Raw genomic sequence first — 19,511 nt, 5'->3', positions numbered from 1 at the left:
ACTGTTGTCGTCACAATCACAGCTTTACATAAATAGTGATTAATAAAAGACAGACAAAGAAGAAAGAAGAAAATAACGTAATACATGAAGGATCAAAGACCCCCAGCGAGCAAGCCAATGGCGACAGTGGCAAGGAAAAAACTCCCTCAGAGCTGGAGGAAGAAACCTTGGGAGGAACCAAGACTCACAAGGGGGACCCATCCTCCTCTGGTCAGAACTATATAAACATTAATGATAAAAATGTGTGTAATAGGTTAACCAAATGCTTCAAGGAGTATGTGAGTATAAGACAAAAAGAAAAAGGTAAAGTGTAGATAAAGAATATCAGGGCCCAGTTTCCCAAAAGCATCTCTAATGTTAAGACTAACTTAACTGATAGAGAGAGTGTTCAGTATGATGCTTGCTTGACCATTTAAAAGTTATCTTAGTGCTTTAATGCACTTGAGAAAGCCAGCCTGGCCAGTACTGGTATCGACAGACTGGTGATTTTATATCAGTATCAAAAAGGTCTATTGTGCATCTGGCATACTGCAATATGTAGCAATATAATGCCAATACTAGCATTTGGTCCACACTGTGCAGCCCTCTGAGATGTCTTTTGCACTCATCGTACTCATACCATACATGCAGTGGGTCAAGTAAAACCAAGCAGGTACAACTATATAGTTCTGCCTCTAAAACGCAGAAGCAGCAAAACTAGGAGCAAGCAGCCACCGTACCATGGAACAAAACTCCCAAGTGTTCTAAATGTAAATGTGCTGAGGCAGCAGCAGTCTATGCTATTACCACTGCTGCAGCTGTGCAGATCACAGTGCTGTCAGCGTCCAAAACAGAGAGTCTCTGAAGCTCAACGGCATACATACTTTACTGCAGTCTAACAGGATTTCCTGCATCACCAGTGTCAGACACTAAATAGTCTTTCACACTGCCTAACGGTAATGCCCCCTTGCCTTATGATTGGCAGCACTGCAACAAGAGAGCGGGCACCGTCTGTACTGTTTATTTCACATGGAGCTTCCAGAGCTTCTTCCTCGAGGAGCAGCTGTTAGAGTTATTAGCCACGTGGTGGCGTGTGCCACCGACGGATTCCCCTCACAGTACTGGATGGAGTACAGGGGGATTAGCCACCTGCCTCTGCGCTGGAGCTGCAGCAGATTGGTCAGCTTTAATGCTTTTGTAGTCTTCAGAAATGCTGGAAATGTATCCAGTCTAGCCAACTGGTGCATTTTCAAGTTAAATGTCACAAATCCAGATTTACAGGCGAAGGGGTCTTGATGATGCTGTAAATCAGTTAAAACATGACTATGAAAATCACTGATACTCTTATTGTGGCTGCATAACTATTGCATAACTACTGCATAACTGCTATTTGTTATAGAGATGTTACATCAGCAGCTTGAGAAGTACTGCTCTGGAGGCTAGTGTTCCTGTCACATGAACGGGATGTGTGGTGCTGAGCACTTGTGAAAGGCGATTACCTAAAACATTCTTACTGAAAGCTAATAATCCGGGACATGATGATGACGAGCCCTTGGTCTGCAGATGCATGAAAGGTGTGTCACAGCTTACCGCTCATGTGGAGTATCTATCACTCAGCCCTTAGAAACTAAAAACGTTCGCAAAAAATCCTCTAAATCTTGGAATAAGCAGTGAGATAGTATTACCACAGGATATACGCATGCTCCACTTTACAGCAGGGCTTGTGCAATCTATTTTAAATCCATCCTTGATCGCCACCATCTATCTCCTCAAGGGTAAACAAACTGGGAAGTAAAGAAGGCGGTCCACTGTTCACAGTAGTTCATTAGTGGAGCCAGATAAGCGCTAATGTGGCTCAAGTGAGAAGTATTAGCTCATGTCCTGCTGGGCACTACTTACTGTGTTTCCTGGCTGGCGGCAGCACAGCAGGGTGAACTTGCTGTGGTTTTTCTTGGTGCGGCTCTTGGCCTTGCGCAGTTCCTCAGACCTCTCATAGTCTGTAAGGTCCACCACTTCATGGATTTTCTTCTCATCCTTCACCTGAGGAAAACAAAGCATTCCTGTTCATATTCTATGCTGCTAAAACAATTCATTGGGGGTTATTCGTCAAGTGTGAACAAAATACTGCTATTCTGACACGAAATGACAAGAATATTAGCCTACTTGGCTCATCTCATGTGTCACAACTGACATTTGATGCAGCGATTAGGTCTGCGGGCACAGCTCATTATGGCATTACTTGGATAGAAGCTAGAACTGTTTTGAATGCTGAAGCGGAGTGGCCACAGTGTGAACCACTTGGCCTCCTGTGTGGCAGCTTTGGACCCTGGCAACAGTCACAGGGCACATGACACTACTGAGACACATCCAACCTGCCAAAAGGCAGTCTAAGGACAAAGCTGTACCTGCAATATTTATGCCGCCTGCTGCTCTCCACCCTCAGCTAAAGCCATTAAGAGAGGGATGATTGGTAGTCAGCTTACAATCAGTCAGACACTGAAAGAGTAATATGATCATCTTTTGTTGAGGGAACTTTTTTCTGCACCACTGCTTCAACAATATGAAAAACAGAAAAAGATATCAAGTTATTAGGAAGCCCCACATATGTCCTCGTATTTCAGCCAGGATTGTAGAAATCACAGCTATTACCGCTTTGATTGAACTGCTCTGAGCTTATTTACATTGCACCATATTAAAATAAAACATCTCAATGTAAGAACAGGATCACTGCATTATTTTGTTGAGTGTTCGATGAAGAATGTGTGCTGAACCCAGATTAGCAATCTCACTTTTAGACGTCTGATAAATATGAGCAATTATGAGATGTGTGTATAGCTAGTATCAACATTGTGCACTTACTCTCGGTCTCAGGTGCTGTATTCTAATTGACTATCTACACATCTGTTTATATTCACTTCCCACTACCCATGTACCCATTGTGGACACTGCTTCAATTGACTGCATTCAGCTACTTCAAGTTGCACCCACTGCTGATACAGATGTGTAAATGCACAAGCACACAAACAGCTTGTCTAGTCCCTGTAGAGAAGTTCTGCCAACAGAATAGGACTCTCTGGAGCAGATAAACATGAACCTGTTGGCCCTATGACTAATGCCAGGCATGGGCTATAAAGAGGGGTATAAAGACCTCCTTACAACAAAAGTATAACAACATGTCCTTATAACATTTTATCACAATAACAATAGCACATCATCACATTGCCCACCTCTGGTCACCTGCATGTCAGGCCAGCAGCATGGTTCTAGGCCATACTAAGTGGTAAAAAAAAACACCAAACTCTTTAATGATACCCAACAGTTTAGCATGCAAAACCCCTGTGCTCCCGGGTTTGTCATCAGAAAACAGTACTTTTCTGGGTGAAAATGGCAAACCCAGTTGGTGCAGAACATCACGGCCTACTTAAGCGTTGGATAACCCTGTAGAACGAGCTCATTAAGTTACAATCAATTTCCATTAGCAGAGTAGAAAAGTGCATGCATCGCCACATCTAGGTGAGGGGTAGAAGAGGATTTGTAGAGCCATGCTCAGTGTTTTTGGCAGACTGCGCTATTGGTGTCACGGAAAGGACAGACTACTGTTCCAAAAACACAAATGACATTTCTATTAGAGTCGTGATGAGCTTTAGACTGCCATTATATTTACTTCATGCTTCATCGTTCTTATCACTTCATTTATAACTGGCTTCAAAATGCAGTAAAATCCATCTACTGGCACACACACTCACTCAACACATCACTGTTCTTACACACAATCTTTACCATGGGCTTCTTGTGTCTACTGCACCAATTCATGTCTTGTTTTGATGTTTATTCAGAAATAACCCACATACCTGACTACATGGACTAAAACACAGTATAAAAAAGTAGAAAGGCCTATCATTCATGCCTGTGGCCGTCCCTTTAGTGGCTAGGTGGTGGAGGTGGTTGGGGAGATGTGAGTGGGACAATATTTGCATTCTTATTTCAAATACACTGAGAGAAATACTGATCGACATTTTTTTACCATCGACATACTTTTGTTGTGCTCAGAAGGCCTCTTTTCAGTGCCTAGTGCTATTTTTTACGATGTTCACTGTCAGCAGAATGCAAAGGTGCACTTCTTTTTTGCCAAAGCAAGATTTATTTGGAAACAGAACATGGTTTTATATGTCAATGGCTCAAATCTGTTCAAGCTATCACTGGAAACCTGTAGAAATGTTTACTGTGCACCACTGTTGATACTGTGTATTAAACGTTAAGAGGAAATGAAACTCTTTTTACATGCCGTGTCGTAAATAGAATATAAAACAACCACAAAGGGAAACCAAAGCACGCTGTACTGCATTCACATTCCACTATATGTGCTATATGGCTATGCAAAAGAAAGCACTATAACCTATATCATTGCACATTGCTGTACAGTCCATATTCAAGCATTTCTAAGGGCACAGCACTTCTTTATTTTGATCTTAGAGATATAAGAACTACAAAGCTTCCAAAGCACTGAAAAGGCATCTGTGCAGCTATTGGTGAAATCAAAAAAGAAGTGAAGAATAAACCCTTTCAGGAAGTAAGTTTAAGACTAGGGGCGAGGGTACAGTACAGTTTAGGATGAATATAAATAAAACTAGTCCTTAAATCAGTTTAAAATAAATGTGATGTCACTGAACAACTACTTTTGTAAAATATGTGCAAGTGTAAATAATCTTATTAAAGCCAAAGCGAGATCTGAAGGACCAAGAAAACTGTGCATATCATGGCCAGAAAGGCAAGGCAACAGCCATGCAGGGAAATTTAGCTGACACAGTTGAACCGGTGAACTGGTAAAAATGTCAAAATGAAACTTTCTTGCCACAATTACTGCACAAAAAAAAGAGCAGCATTTGATGAATAGAACCCCATGCCAACTATTAAGCAAGGTTGCTTGACAGCCAGTGGCACAGAAAGCATTGCACAGGTAGACTAAATAATGTATTCCACTAAGTACATGTGACACATGTACATCAAAAAATTAAAGACAAGAAAAGGCAGGCTTCTGCAATTGGACAGTGATATAAAACATAACCCACTATTGGGTTAAGGTGTCCTCCATATTTCTCCCATCCATGGTAGTGTACTAGGGGCAGTAAGCACACACACCCCCAGAGCGGTGGGCAGCCAATTCTAGCACACAAGGGTTAGGAGCTTTGCTTAAGGGCACTTCAGCCATGGGCTGAGAGAGCAGACAACCTTCACTCCCGATTCTTACCTGCTGGTAGGATTCAAACCGGTGACTTTCTGGTCTTAAGTCCACTTCTCTAACTACTGCTGATGCTTTTGGAATGACCCGCACAGTCCAGTCATTGAACATGGGCGTTATTGAAAGTATGAGTGTAGAACTTACACATGTTTCACATACAACACAGGCCTAGAATATCATAGAAGCTGATGCGCTCTGCAAGGAAGGGTGGGTAAAAATACCTAAAACAGAAACACATGGACTCCCATTATGCTACGGAAAGCATGTATGATATGGACTCATACCGTTATGGTCATCCTGTAAAGATGGTGTCATCCCTCAAATGGTGTGGGATGGGTTTTTATTTCAGCCAAGATTTTATAACACTGCTGTGGGTCAGTGGGTCAGAACCATACTAAGACCTGACCTGTGAAATGAATCACCAAACAGATTTTATTTGCTGCTCCATGTGTTAATCGAACTGAATGACTGTCCTCTTTCCACTGCTCTTTTGGATGTGCTTCCAGTTGGTAACATACTGATGAGCCATAATCATTACAGCTGAGGGATAAGCTCAGATATTTAGAACAAATATCAGATATAATGATTAGGGATGCACAGATCCGATATTAGGATCGGGTATCGGTCCCGATATTTAAAAAATTAGCTGGATCGGGTCTCAGATAATTAGGTCAATCCATGGAACCGATCCTTTCACTTCAATTTTTTGGTGTGAGACTGCACTAAATGTGCAAATAAATAAATGGCAAATGGCAATTTAGTACATTTATATCCATGTGTTAATTTATATTACATTATTTATATATAAAGTAATAATTAAGTCAAACCTGATGTCTTAAGTCTCTCCCACATGATGAGGTATATGGTTTATTAATTCAGCAATGGTATCAGACTGGTATCGGGTATCGACCGACATGCAAAGTTTATGTATCGGTATCGGAAAAAAGCCCCAAAAAAAGCAGAATCGGTGCATCCATAATCAGCTATAATATCCTCTATGGGAACCATTTTTGACTCTGTGAATTTGTCTCTTAATTCTAAGTGTGTTCCTGATTTTTAAGCTGGCAATAGTGCAGCCTATTCTTTAAAAAAAATTTCTTAACCCTATGGAGTGTTTTAATTGTTAATTATAATATAAAATAATAATTTTGAGCAATTTGGCTTTAGGCAGAAACACAGTACAGAGACGGCACATCTAAGAATATTTCATTATGTTATGAATGCTGATGCTGGATAGGGTTATATTTTGGTCCTACTGGATATCGATATTCTATAGCTTCTCATATTACTGATCATGGTGTTTTGTCGAATAACCTGCATGTTCTTAATCATATTTATTAAACAGAAAGTTTTAGTATCTGTCCCTGGTAGCATTTATTGTGTAGTGCTCAAAGGGTTCATCCTTGGTCCTATTCTGTTTTCCTTTTACATGCTTCCACTGGGAAATCTGATCAGTTGTTTAAATATATCTTATTATTTATTTATTATTTACAATTTGAATGAAGGCCCTGATAATGCTTACCCTCATAATTTGGGCATAATTTATGATTGCAAAAAATAAATTACGCTTGTAAAAGCGTGTTACTTTCAATTGAGACACATGCTAAATGCTCTATTTACATGCTTCAGTCAAGGCACTTCATGACATGGCTTCAGTTAGTCCAAAATGCAGCAGCTCGTGTACTTGCGAGGTCCAGAAGAAAGGAGCGTATAACTCCTGTACTGACATCCCTTCATTTCCTGCCTGTAAATTTTAGTCATTTTTAAAATTGGTTTCTGCATATCAGGCTTTGCTTGGTGATGCCCAGAAATACATCTCTGGTATGTTAGTGCCTTATTCAAATGCTAGGACACTAAGGTCAAGGGATATTAGCAGTCCCAAGAACTAAGCAAAAATGCAAGGGAGCTGGTGCCTTTGCAGTTCATGCTCCTACATTGTGGAACAGCCTGCCCCTGGACATTGGACTTGCTAAGTCAAAGACTTAAAAGACTTAAGAAAAGGCTAAAAATTCTTTTGTATGTCTGGCTTTTGAGGCTGGGTTATAGTCAGTGCTGTTTTATGCTATCGTGGGTGTTTTTATGTGGTCTTGTGGGTTCTATGTATTTTGTCGGTATGTTTTGATTTATGACTTTTTTTATTGTGAAGCACCTTGTAGCTTTGCCTGACCCCACCCATTCATTTCCAAGCTGTGTTTCACTGCTGTTTCTTCAGTTTTATAAATTAGAAAGCTCATTTCCATATATCACAGTATCCAAAACATCAGAGGTTGGAAACACTGTAGTATAGGGGCATTTTAGCTCAGTCTACATACTTGCACTAACCTTCAGCCAAGAAACAGCTCTCATAAACTGACCTCAGATGCAGCTTAAAGAGGAACACCCACACGGAATTACAAGCAGGCCTTGCAGAAATAGGCTTTAAAATATTGTGTTGAAACACTAGATTTAAAGTGCAACAGCATTCCAACACATTACTCTAGGTACTGATACCTTCCACAGGGACAGAATTCCTTGTCTTTTTGTGATCTCCTTTGGACTCCAGGACATTCAGATCTTGATAAATTGTAATTAAACTCAGATAACTAATCTGGGTCACATTTTCCACAAGCATCCTAGCATTAAAAGAGAGTGTTGATTGAGTGTGATGCTCGTTCTGCTATTTAAGAATCATTGTTGTGCTAAAATGCTTTCAGGACACCATACTCTTCTCTCTCATTCAGAGGTGATTACTATTGTCATGTAACAACTGAGTCACATGGTCCTCTAAAAGATCTCATCTTCACATGTAACATGAGCTGGCTATTATTTGCACATCTTCTTTATTACTTCCCTCTGTTCTCTCTTGTGTTAAGGAGACTGTGTTGTTTGGATATTCTGGTGATTACTTGACTGTAACTAAATTTCTTTATCCAGAACCGTTATCCAGAACATCTTCAACCTCTGCCTTAGATATAGGCAGACACCTAGCACACTGCAATGACATCTGATCCCCCCTGCTTCCCTTACATTCCTACACTGTGCACTCCAAGACCTCGTCACACAATGGTATATTTAATTTCAAAGGATGCTACATAAATCAAAATGAGCACCAGTGGGTGGGCTATGTGTGTGTGTGTGTGTGTGTGTGTGTGTGTGTGTGTGTGTGTGTGTGTGTGATAGTAATTTGTTACTTTTTCTGCCAACATCATGCAATGAAATTTAATTATCCACATTTTAGTGGTGGGAAGAGTACTGACAAAAGGCCAAACTGTATTCCCAAAGAATTCCCACAGTCAATAGCTCCTTGGAACCAATTAAAATACAGAATCGTGCCATGTGAATGAACTTAAAAGGATGGGAAACAATTAGTGATAAAAATCTAAATACGCTGCATGTTTGAAAAAAGCATCCTTTTAGATCCGATATGTTTTGACATGCAAATAGTCAGCTTTGCTGAATGACACATAGGAGACGGTTATTTTCCAAGCTATTTCTGTAGTTCTCCTTTTATTGGAGAGTTGTATGAACTGGGTATTAATAGGGGGGTTTGTATACTCCATAAATGTTTGTTCTGTATAACAACAATCTATCTATCTATTTATCTATCCATCCATCCATAAATGTTTGTTTGTATGATAACAATAAGCTGTCTATATGGTGTGCTCTACATACTAAAATAATTGTACATATCTATCTCTCTATCCACATTTCTAGCTATCCATCTATCCATCCATCGATAAATGATTGTTCTGTATAATAACAGTGGACTGTCTATACGGTGTGCTCATACTTAAAAAATGTGTACATATCTATCTATATCCATTTATATATTTATCTATATATCTATATATACAAACAAACAAAATGTCTACATTTAGAGCAACTGGATCAAGCGCTCATGCAGAGCGACGAACATTTAAATTATGTTAAACAGGTAGGAGAATGTAGCATTAGGACTCTTAACTGTGTAGCGTGATGTGCTTGCCCAGCTGGGGAATTGAACCGCAGTCCTCTTTCACCTAAGTCATGTTGTTACCCACTACACTACACCAACCATAACAAATCTGCAAATGTATTGTGTACCGTTAAAAGGCTGTCGTATCCCTACTCCTACTCATCCCAAAGGTATTGGACTGAACTCCATCACTCCAGAGAACACAGTTCCACTGCTCCACAGCCCAGTGCTGGGGGGCTTTATATCCCTCTTTACACCATGCCTCATTGGGCACGGTGACCTTTGGCTCATGTGCAGAGACTCCGGAGTGGCTCTCGTTCTATTAGCAGTACTTTACTATGGAAATGATACGAGCTGTGTTTGCACAATTGAACGTCTGTGTCAGCAGTGGGTGCACCTTAAAGTAGCTTCACTACTAAGTGTTCTCTTTTTCTGATTCCTGGGAACAAATGAGCCGCCTTTACCTATCCACATCGTCCTCTCTGGAGCTTTTGATTATGTGCAGTTTTGAAGAAATTAGCAACAGATGGTAAAGACATGCGTCAGAAACAAGCTTGCACTTGGTTGTCTCCTGCTAATCACGCACATTTCCCATAATGGAATGACGAGACGGCTGAAACTGAGACAGTGCTTAAAACGAATGCTTTGGTCATGTATTTGGCAATGAAACCGCCTAAAAAGGCCTCCGTCTCACAACGAGGAACTGGAGATGTGGACATTTTCTTGTGACGGCTATATTCCCATCACCACACCACCCACACACATGTCCCCAAAAAGCAGAACAGAGATCAAGAGACATTTTCAACATACAGAAATATAAGCACACTGCCTTATTTGGAATAGAACAGAGCCTCAGAGTACAAGCACTCTGAGTCCTGTAGGTTTTCTGTTCTTTTTATGAAGACATTTAAAAAAAGGGAAAACCATCCGCCTTCTATCACAAAATCTGTAAGCTCCATTGAAACCTATGTTTTGAGGCTATGTTTTATAAATGCTCATATAAATATACAACAACTGAAATGAAGTTACTTTAAAATGGCATGCTGGGCTGCACTAATGAAATCAATCAGTCAAATCAGTTCCAAAGATCGCCTAATTATCCAATACCCGATCCAGCTAATTCTGGTCATATCGGGACCGGAATCCGATTCTAATATCGGATCGGTACATTCCTGTTAATAGGTTGTTAAAACTATGTCGTTGCTAGAGCTATCTCTCCAACTGTTAAGCACATTGGGGTGAATCGATCATGCTTTAGGCCTGTGTTGCAGCCAGTGGCATGGGGAATATTTCACTGTTAGAAGGAAGAATGGATTTAATAAAAAGCAGCAAATTCTAGAAGCAAACATCACACTGTCTGTAAAAAGCTGAAGATGAAAAGAGCATGACATCTACAGCACAGTAATGTTCCCAAATCCACAATAAACTACCTCAGGAGGTACAAGCTGAAGGTTTTTCTTTGGCCCCCATAGTCCCCTGACCAGAACATCTTCAGAATTCTGTGAATAGATTTCTAGAAAGAAAGAAAGATAGTTCGCAGGAAAGAATGGTAGAAAATCCCCCAAACAAGACTGAAAGACTTTTAGCTGTCTTCAAACAAAAGCATTTACAAGCTGTGATAATTCACGAGATACATAACTAAGGAGGTGCTTAGCAGGTTTTTTGGAATTTTGAAAAATGTAAAAAAAATAAAAAATGTTTAAAATGTCAGAGAAATGTTTCATCTTTAACTTTATGCCTTTTGAAATCAGACAATTTTAACTTGCTGAGCTATTCACAGTAACAGATCATTTGACCATGCCACCGTGACCCTAAATCACCATGCGTTTGTTTCAAGCCACACAGAGTGTGAGATAAATAATCTCAAATAGACTTGCTTATGTGGTTTCCAAACCAGGTAACCTACTATTTTCTGTGTACTATGTACCTTTGTCAACTCAAGATTCCTTAATAATGACACAGGCATGCAGATGATACTAATTAGTGGTTATAAGTACAATATATCATCATTTCAGCATCGGCATCGCAATGTGGGCATGTGCAATAGTCACATCAGAGGATGAACAACGTCATGAACGGCCTATTAAATCTAACCTGTCGTGCTTTGAAGGTGTGTCCCTCAAGGCTAGGACCTTTCAGTGTATGACGAGTTGCAGTAAGACGGTCTGAGAGGTGACATCAGACAGGCATTACCTGTGACTGATTTGAAAGCTTTAAATGTATTTATAAATGTATGTTTATTAATTGTTAAATATATGCACTTTGAGTTTTATTGTGCTGTGTAATTCAAATTTACTCATTTGCTACTTTTATATATACTATATGTCCAAAGTAGGGCTGCACAATATATTGTATCAGCACCGACATCGCAATGTGTATATCTGCCCAATAGAGTTTATTTTTCTGATCATTGACTTCTGGAGAAATCTAGTGAAAATTCCTGTATTTTCTACTATTGTAATATATATATATATATATCCCAGAACAACAAAATATTGTATTGTAGCTTCGTGAAATCAGACTTTAAACTTTAGAAATTTGTCTTGACTGACTGACTGCATTATGCAGGAAGATTTTTCAATGAAGTACTTCTTTGAAATCCACACCGACAGCACAGAGACACCCTGGAAGAAGCATCAGTGAGTCCGACGGACAGCAGAGAGCAAACTGAGTGAAAATAAGCTCTCCCACATGTCGGCTCCACTCCCCACAGCTGTCCTGCTATGAGGACGCCGGTCTGTGTGGGAAATCTGATCTTGTGCACAGATGAGGAGAGACTCCAGGGCTGAGATCACGTTTGGTCCCACACCCTTCTGGAGCGTAAGAGAGGACACTATAGATCAGTTTACAGAAAAGCACTCGCTCCTGACACAATACCACGCCATGTATTTCGTTAGTGGAACGGTCAGAGAGAAAGAAGAATTTGTCAAATCCGATGCCATCCCATTCACAAAACCGTCTCGACGTCTGAGAGATAGTCTCCGAAATCCTGCCAGATGTCTCGGTGTTAAAAAGAGGGTATTTTATCAGCTGGGCCAGCTGGCAGGGAGTTTTAGGGGTCCTTGCAAAAACGTTGGCAATCCTCTTGTTTGTCCCTCATCTAATAAACGATTACACCAAAACAACAGCGGCAGTTCGTCAAGGGTGTCTGTCTAGACAGCTGCGCGAACCATCTAGTCAACGATGAAGCCTCAGTCTGTTAAGCACTAGCTAAAAGGGTCAATCCTCTCTGTAGCCACGGGCCATATGCTGGCTCGGCATTGTTTGATCTGATGCTGAGCGCAGCAAACAGCTTTCTGCATGAGCGTGACTCAAACCCATTCCATCTTACCTCCCCTTGGTCCACACGGCCTTAGCTAGAGGGAAAAAAAGACCACGTAAATAACAGACTGATTGTGTTACTCAGGCTTATAGGAGCCAGTTAACCTCTTTAACACTAGCTTTACTGTTTAATTATTAATCTTCCTACTACTGATAATATTCTGTAGCTATTCTGAAGCAGATATGTTATGTAGTTACATTTTATGTGGCATAAGGAAATCACATAATCACGTAAGGCTAAAGACGCACTATAGGATACTGCAATAGAGATGGCCTGTCGGTTTCGAAGGGTATCGGTGTCAAAAGCCTGATATAGCACACATTTACACTAGGTGATGTCATGTTGTAAGTAGGCCTGAACAATATCTAACAATAGTTATCATGGCTTAATTCGGCACAAGCAAAGCACGGCTGTAAAAGAGTCCAATTCCGAAACCTCAAAACTGTTATGTCAGACTTTCTAGGCTAAACCAACAAACCAAGAGAATGGATGTGAGGCAAATAAGGCTAAAAGCCAACTTTAGGCCGACAGAAGAAGGGAGAAGGGTCGACTGTGGCTTGCAGACGCTGTAGGAAAGAGCACGTGCTGGGCTAAAAGCTAACCAAGACTGACAGCTACAATGTCTTCAGCTAGCAAATCACACACTCTGGGAAGAGGACCTGCAACACTACTTGGTACGACTGGGTAAGGGAATGCTCATGGTGACGTAAACCAGCCAATCAACCAACCATCTTTTTCACAAGCCCACCATTACAAAAATGTTTTTTTGTAGAAACAAAGTAACAGGGTTGTAAATAAGCTTAAAGGACGCATGAACAACAAAAGTCATGCAACAAAAGGTCAACAAAATTGACCTGCTTCACTGATTTCCGACACTCTGACATATTATTTTCTATAAAAACTTAGAGACGAGCAGTCAATATTCAGGTTTTAAGACAGCTGCCATTGCTTTGCTTCATTTAAATGCTGAGCAGTTTTTGAAGGAAAGCTATTGGATCCTTTTAAAAAGGGAAAAGCTGTATTGTGATACCACTAAACAGGATCTTCAAATGGCAACGGTTGTTTACATGAGACTTCCTCCTCAGCTGTGTACACTGGTGGCCCGTCATGTTACAGCTTGATCCACATAGTGTGTCGATGATTGGATCAAGGTGTTAATCTTGCCTCTCTGAGTAAGCCTAAGCCCGGCACAACCTTAGGAAAGTTATTGTTGAGGAAAAGCCAAAGTGACAGGACAGTTCCGTTAACCACTTGGCCAGGCTGCTGTTGTACACAGCACATTTTTGCAGCACAGGTGTTTGGATCCTCCTGATTGGACTAACTAATTTACAGGCAGTTCACAAGCTCTGTGTTATATGAGCTTCAACTATCAAGTTTAAAAGGCTTCAAAATCAGCTTTTAAGCATTACATCTTCATTGAGATTCAAAACAATTAATAATTCAGTCTTAGCACACTTACAGGACCCTTACTGTTGAAGGTATTAGCTGGATTACCTATTAAAAATACTGCGACCTGTAAATAACACCGTTCTGCATTGCTAATAAATATGATGCCATCTATTATTTTACTGTATAGTAAACCTCTTCAGAGTCATGATGAGACAAAGAATGTCACTTTTCTGGACAATTTCTAAACCAATCTTTAATTCTTTATTCTGTCCTGTGATTGTTGTTGGGCCTGAACAAACAACAATACTCAGTACCTCTCAAGCAATACGGATGGTTAAAAGAGAATCAGTCAGATTAGTAGTATTGTTAGTCCCATTTATGCTGACAAAAAAACAAAACACCTTGTGAAATCAATACCTTCTTCCCTGTAAACTGGGTAGATTGCCATATTCCGCACAACACAACACCTTTCACAATTAAGTGCAGCAATACATTAGATTGCACACATCATTGCATTGGCTGCTTAAGCAAACAGGTTTGTGATGTAGGTGGCCAGCTTTGCTCAGCCTAGCACGTTTTCCCACGAAGAGGGTTGTCATTCCCATCAGGGGACACAGACTGGAAAGGACAGTTGCTCCCTTGCACAGCAAAGTGCAACAGGTGCTACAGGAAAATGCACACACTAGGACAACAAAGCATGTGTGGACAACACTGTGAGACACTGCTAAGAAAGTGGTGCTGTGACCTGTAACTGACACCTCACTACACTGTTGATTAGTCATCACTGTCCTCTAAAAACGTTATAAACTATATGTCCAAATGTTCATGGACACCCCTTCTAAAAATGCATTAAAGTTGCACAACGTTCTGTCACAGATGTGCAAATGCCCACACACAGCTTGTCTAGTCCCTTTAGAAGTACTGCCAATAGAATAGGACTCTGGAGCAGATGAACATGAATTGTTTGCACCATGCCAAATGCCAGGTGTGAGCTAAAAGGGTATGAAGCCCCCCAGCACTGAGCTGTGGAGCAGTGGAATGGTGGTTGATTCTCCTTCCAGTACTTTTGGGATGAGTTGGGGAGTTGCTGATGAGGTGTGGTGGTGATCATTCAACATTCTGACCTCACTAATGCTCTTGCCACTGAATGCAATCAGAGCCACACAGCAATGCTTTAAAATCTAGTAGAAAGTCTTTCCTGTACAGTACAGACAGTTACTCTGACAAAAGCAGGATAAACTCTTTTTAATACCCTTTTTTCAGCAGAAACAATGAACAGACAGGTGTCCCAATACATTTGTCAAAATGGCAACTTGGAGTGGGAAAGAATTCAAAGAAATAAGCATTTTTGATTAAATGTAAAGTCGGATTCAAATTATATGAAAATGTAAAAAAAACAGCAAAAATGGAGATACAAGGTTTTTGTGTGACTACAATGAATTGTTGTATTGGTACAAAATTTCAATATATTTAACACTGGGAGTGTGCAAATAGCTATTTTTAGCTTACATTTGATTTCAAGTTATTGAAATAGGGATCTAATTTTATTTATTTACGAATTTAAAAATGCCCACGTTTTATAATTTTATCTTTTTATTTTTTATTGCTAATAAAAAAGAGTTCCTGTGTTTGTTTAGTTCACACTAAATTAACTTTAGGTTTAGAGCCTAATAAAACCAAAATATCTGCCAATGTCAGTGTCAGCCATAAAAATCACAATTAATGCCTCCCTATTTAATACATCAACATTTCAAATCAACTCACTTTTATTGTCACATCACATTACACAGGTGTAAAGGTGAGTGAAAAACTTAGGTGCATCGTTCCTCACAGTGGTACAAAAAAGAATACATAATTACAAATAGAAATACTGAATACTGAATATTTACACACTAGCATTTCACGTAGTCTGTAAACTAAGACGCAAACTAATCAGTGTTTATATCAGCTATTGTTCTGTGCTAATTTCTGAAGATGGTGTGGCACGCGTTGCTGCCTTTAGAGCCCTCTATCATGACTGTAGCCCCAACAGTTCGGAGACAGCAGACAGTGGCCCATTTAATGAAGGCCGAAGCCACTCTTAATTTATGCCGTCGCCCACCTAACCCCTGGACGGGAACGTCATTACATGGCCCACTGATACAGTTGCTGCTACAGTTTTAGGAAAAACCTCAACTTTTACAGAGTGATGACGACTTGCAAAGGCAAGCAATCTGGAAGCAGTGCTGCATTGTGCAGTTGCTGGCTCTGAAAACAACTCCTTGACCAGCTGTTAAGCAGGTGACCACTGATTTCTGTGAGCTGTCAGCGTTGGGCGCAGGCGGTGCATCAGCAGGAGCTGCAGGCTCACCAAGTGCTGTTTCCACTTTGCTGCAGCCAAACTCAGTGTTTGTGAATTTGTCCCAATCGGTTTTACTGCATGTAAACGCATGAGCTTAAAGGCAGATCCTGGAAGAAGAAGCTTCCAGAGCACAGAAATGCTCTGATATGAGCCTGTGAGGGTTTCTGCTTTGCAGATTACAGACAACAGCAAGGGAAGTATTAGAGTGTGTTGTACAATTAGAGGTTTACTTCTCATCTACTGCATCAACTGCTTCCTTATATTCAGAGCAAATCGACCAAAAGGTTCCTCTTTATATTGTTCTGAAGTCACAGCGTGTACCGGTTTCGCTCAGCAACACAAAAGCCCCCACTCGTCATCAGCTCAACAAAAGCTCCTGATTTGTCAGACAATGAAGCAGGATTATTTACAATGTAAATGATCTCTATGCATATCGATCCATTTCACATCTTTAACAATTTACATGTTGCTCAGCATCCGCGGATTGTGAACACTCTCCATATTAAGAACTTCAATGAAGCCTTGAAACACTTTGCAAAACTGATCACACGCTGTTACAGCACAGCTATACACACACGCAGCCGGCAATCAGAAAGCATTATCAAGATCCTCAGCTATGTTTCCTGTAGATATGGCTGTATGCTGCCAGAAAGATATTAATAAATCCTTCTAATATTACATAGAAGCAAACTCTGACTATCGCAATGCCTTTATTGATCAGTAATAAGCTTTTACACACCACCGTTTGTTTCCTTTCACCAAATGTACACTAACCTCTTTTTCGGAGATGTAGAGCTTCTCTCCTTTTAGCACGACGAATCGGTTTTTCCATATTTCTCTGAAGAGGCCTTTGCCACAGTACTTCCGAATCCAGCCGATTTTGTCTGGTTGAGCGGGATGCTGGCTGGAGTCCTGCAAGCCCTGAGTTTAGAAAGAGACCAACAAAAAAGAGACAAAGCAGTGAGAAATAGGCTCCAGTACATCTGAATGGCTCACTAAGGTACAAAGAGGTATTTCTCTACACTAAATCGGGATAGCCTAGGTGGAGTCGCCAAGGCACTACCGTCTTCTTTGTCATGTAGATTCTTTGTCCCTCCATGCAGGACTTTACATCAAGTGAGGCCGGGGAGAGGCTGAAACGCTCCCTTAACCATTCAGCGTGAAAACAGATCTGTCGCAGGCTGTGAACTAGGCCTAATAATGGAGATTTCGATCAAGCAGTGCAAGTCGAGGCAAAGAGAAAGCCACCAGATAGGGCCGTGCAGTGGTGGAACCTGGCTGCTCCCACCACAGTCCTGCAAACACTGTAGCTAAAACTACAGTACCACCAATTAATACACAGGTTAATGTAGGGCTGGGCGATATATCGCCTACACTGGTATACTGCGATACTGACAGACTATGATATTAGTTTTTGTTTTTTTTTATATAGTAATATGTCTGAATTAAAGCCATTATATAATCTATAATATAACAACCATAAACTATTGAAATCACTGATGCTAAACTACTTGTCTACAGATTAATTCTCCTTCATAACTGATAACTATAATATATATATAATGTATTTGGTCGCTTTTAAGTCTATAAAAAATAAATACATTTAATATCAAATAAAATGAGTTGCTAAATTTCCAGAGGAAACCTGGACCGTTTCTTCAACACAGGCTGTCAGGTTTGTAAGACACTATTTCAGCACAAAGTAGAAGCACTCAGGATAAAGGAAACTTTATGAAAGATTAACCAACACCGAGATATTCTCTGAAAATATCGTAATACTGAATTTGGCCAGGACCGCCCAGCGCCGTTAGCTCAGCGCGCATCAGCGTGTGTGCTAAGCGGCTACTGCGCCCCAGAGGAGCCTCCAGAGACAAGTGTTCAACACAAAGACCCCCCCGTTAGTTAGAACCACCGTGCTGGTGGAGGAAAGGGGGCAGCCAGTGTGGGAGACGCCGTACCCGCTTTGTTGAACTGTTCTTCTTCATGGCGAGGTCTCCCTCCGAGCTCCCTCGAAATAGCCCCGTTTCTTCAGCCCTGTCCGTCTCTGCTTTTCTTCAAACAAGTCCAGCCTCTGGAAGAAAGAGGAGACGAGGCAAAAAAAAAAAAAAAACTAGCGCACGGTTGTCGAGCCTCTCTCTCACACCGCCGCCTTTCTCTCCCCCGTCTTCTCCCACTCTCCGCCTCTCGGCTCCGCGGGCTTCAGCATTCAGCTCGCCGCTCCAGCCGTGCTGTTTCCACCGAACCACAGCAACAGAAAACTGTTATTCAGGAGCGGTAACACGTTACAGGATCGCTGCCATCTCCGCCTCCACGTCTCCTCCTCCACCCGTTAGAAGTGTCTTCAGACTTGTATGGGTTGGAGGAACTTGCGGCGGTGGCTCCTCCACAGCGCCCCCTATGGGTGCACTCTGAGCACAAAGACACAAAGAGCTGAACCGTTTTAGGTGCCCACACAACTCCATTTACAGGATATCTGTTCAACAGCAGGCAGTTCAGTGAGGGTACCAGGCCAGTGCAAGTGTGGGCTAGAGGGTAAAGCCCCCCCAGGTGTAGAGATGAGGAATATGGCAGACATCAAGTGTGAGGATACTTGAAGGCATGCTAAGGGTACATGATGCATATAGCTAGCAGTCTGAGGTTCAGTAGGTTGGGACAGGAATAGTAGCGCTACTCTTAGAAATATGCTTTTTTATATAACGTTTTCCACGTTTACACTCTACTAAATCTCACTGTTGTAATCCAGAGCTAATTACTCAACTTCTGTAAGAGAGAACACCACAGGGTCTCATAGTCTCATAGCTGCTAGAGACACATCCCTGCTTCAAAAAACAACCTGGTCAGCTCAAGATGGTCTTGACCAGCATAGGGTATGTTCTCATTTGAATATTGTGGTTTAGCCGGCCTATGAGCATGATCAACCTGACCAAGCTAGACCAGCAGTATGATCAAGCTTGACCATGCTGGTTGATCAGCATGATCACGCTGGTAGACCAGCATGACCAAGGTGCCTGACCTGCATGACCAAGCTGGTAGACCAGCAAGATAATGCTGGTTGACCAGCATCACCAAGCTGACCAAGGTGCTTGACCAGCATGACCTTCCTGACCAAGCTGAACAACCAGTGGGACCAGCAAGACCAGAATCAAATGCAACTTACATTATGCTGGTCAAGAGCCGGTTGAACAGCTAGCTTACCAGTATAAGGTATGTTTTTTGTCTGGATCACTAGCAATCAGAAAAGTCAATAGTTTGGATGTTTCTATCCACAAGTGACTGTTACAACACCCCCCCCCCCCTCCCTCAGTCT

At 41.2% G+C, this 19,511-nt stretch overlaps 1 protein-coding gene across 1 annotated transcript in view; it reads right to left on the bottom strand.

Moving 5' to 3' along the window:
* The window catches only part of plekho1b (pleckstrin homology domain containing, family O member 1b), a 28,767-nt gene extending 10,251 nt beyond the window's left edge, over positions 1–18,516 (bottom strand). Inside the window, exons 1-3 of the mRNA XM_072680048.1 lie at positions 18,163–18,516; positions 16,979–17,125; positions 1,879–2,019 (exon numbers count right to left, since the gene is read on the bottom strand). Of these exons, the coding sequence (XP_072536149.1) occupies positions 1,879–2,019; positions 16,979–17,125; positions 18,163–18,189 (315 nt within the window). The 5' untranslated portion in view covers positions 18,190–18,516. The remainder of the gene's footprint in view (positions 1–1,878; positions 2,020–16,978; positions 17,126–18,162) is intronic.
* Positions 18,517–19,511: the final 995 nt, after the last annotated feature.

The sequence above is a fragment of the Salminus brasiliensis genome, chromosome 5, assembly GCF_030463535.1.
Source record: "Salminus brasiliensis chromosome 5, fSalBra1.hap2, whole genome shotgun sequence".
Classification (NCBI taxonomy): Eukaryota; Metazoa; Chordata; class Actinopteri; order Characiformes; family Bryconidae; genus Salminus; species Salminus brasiliensis.
Note: the sequence above shows the minus strand (reverse complement) of the source record. Positions and strands in the feature narration are given on the sequence as shown.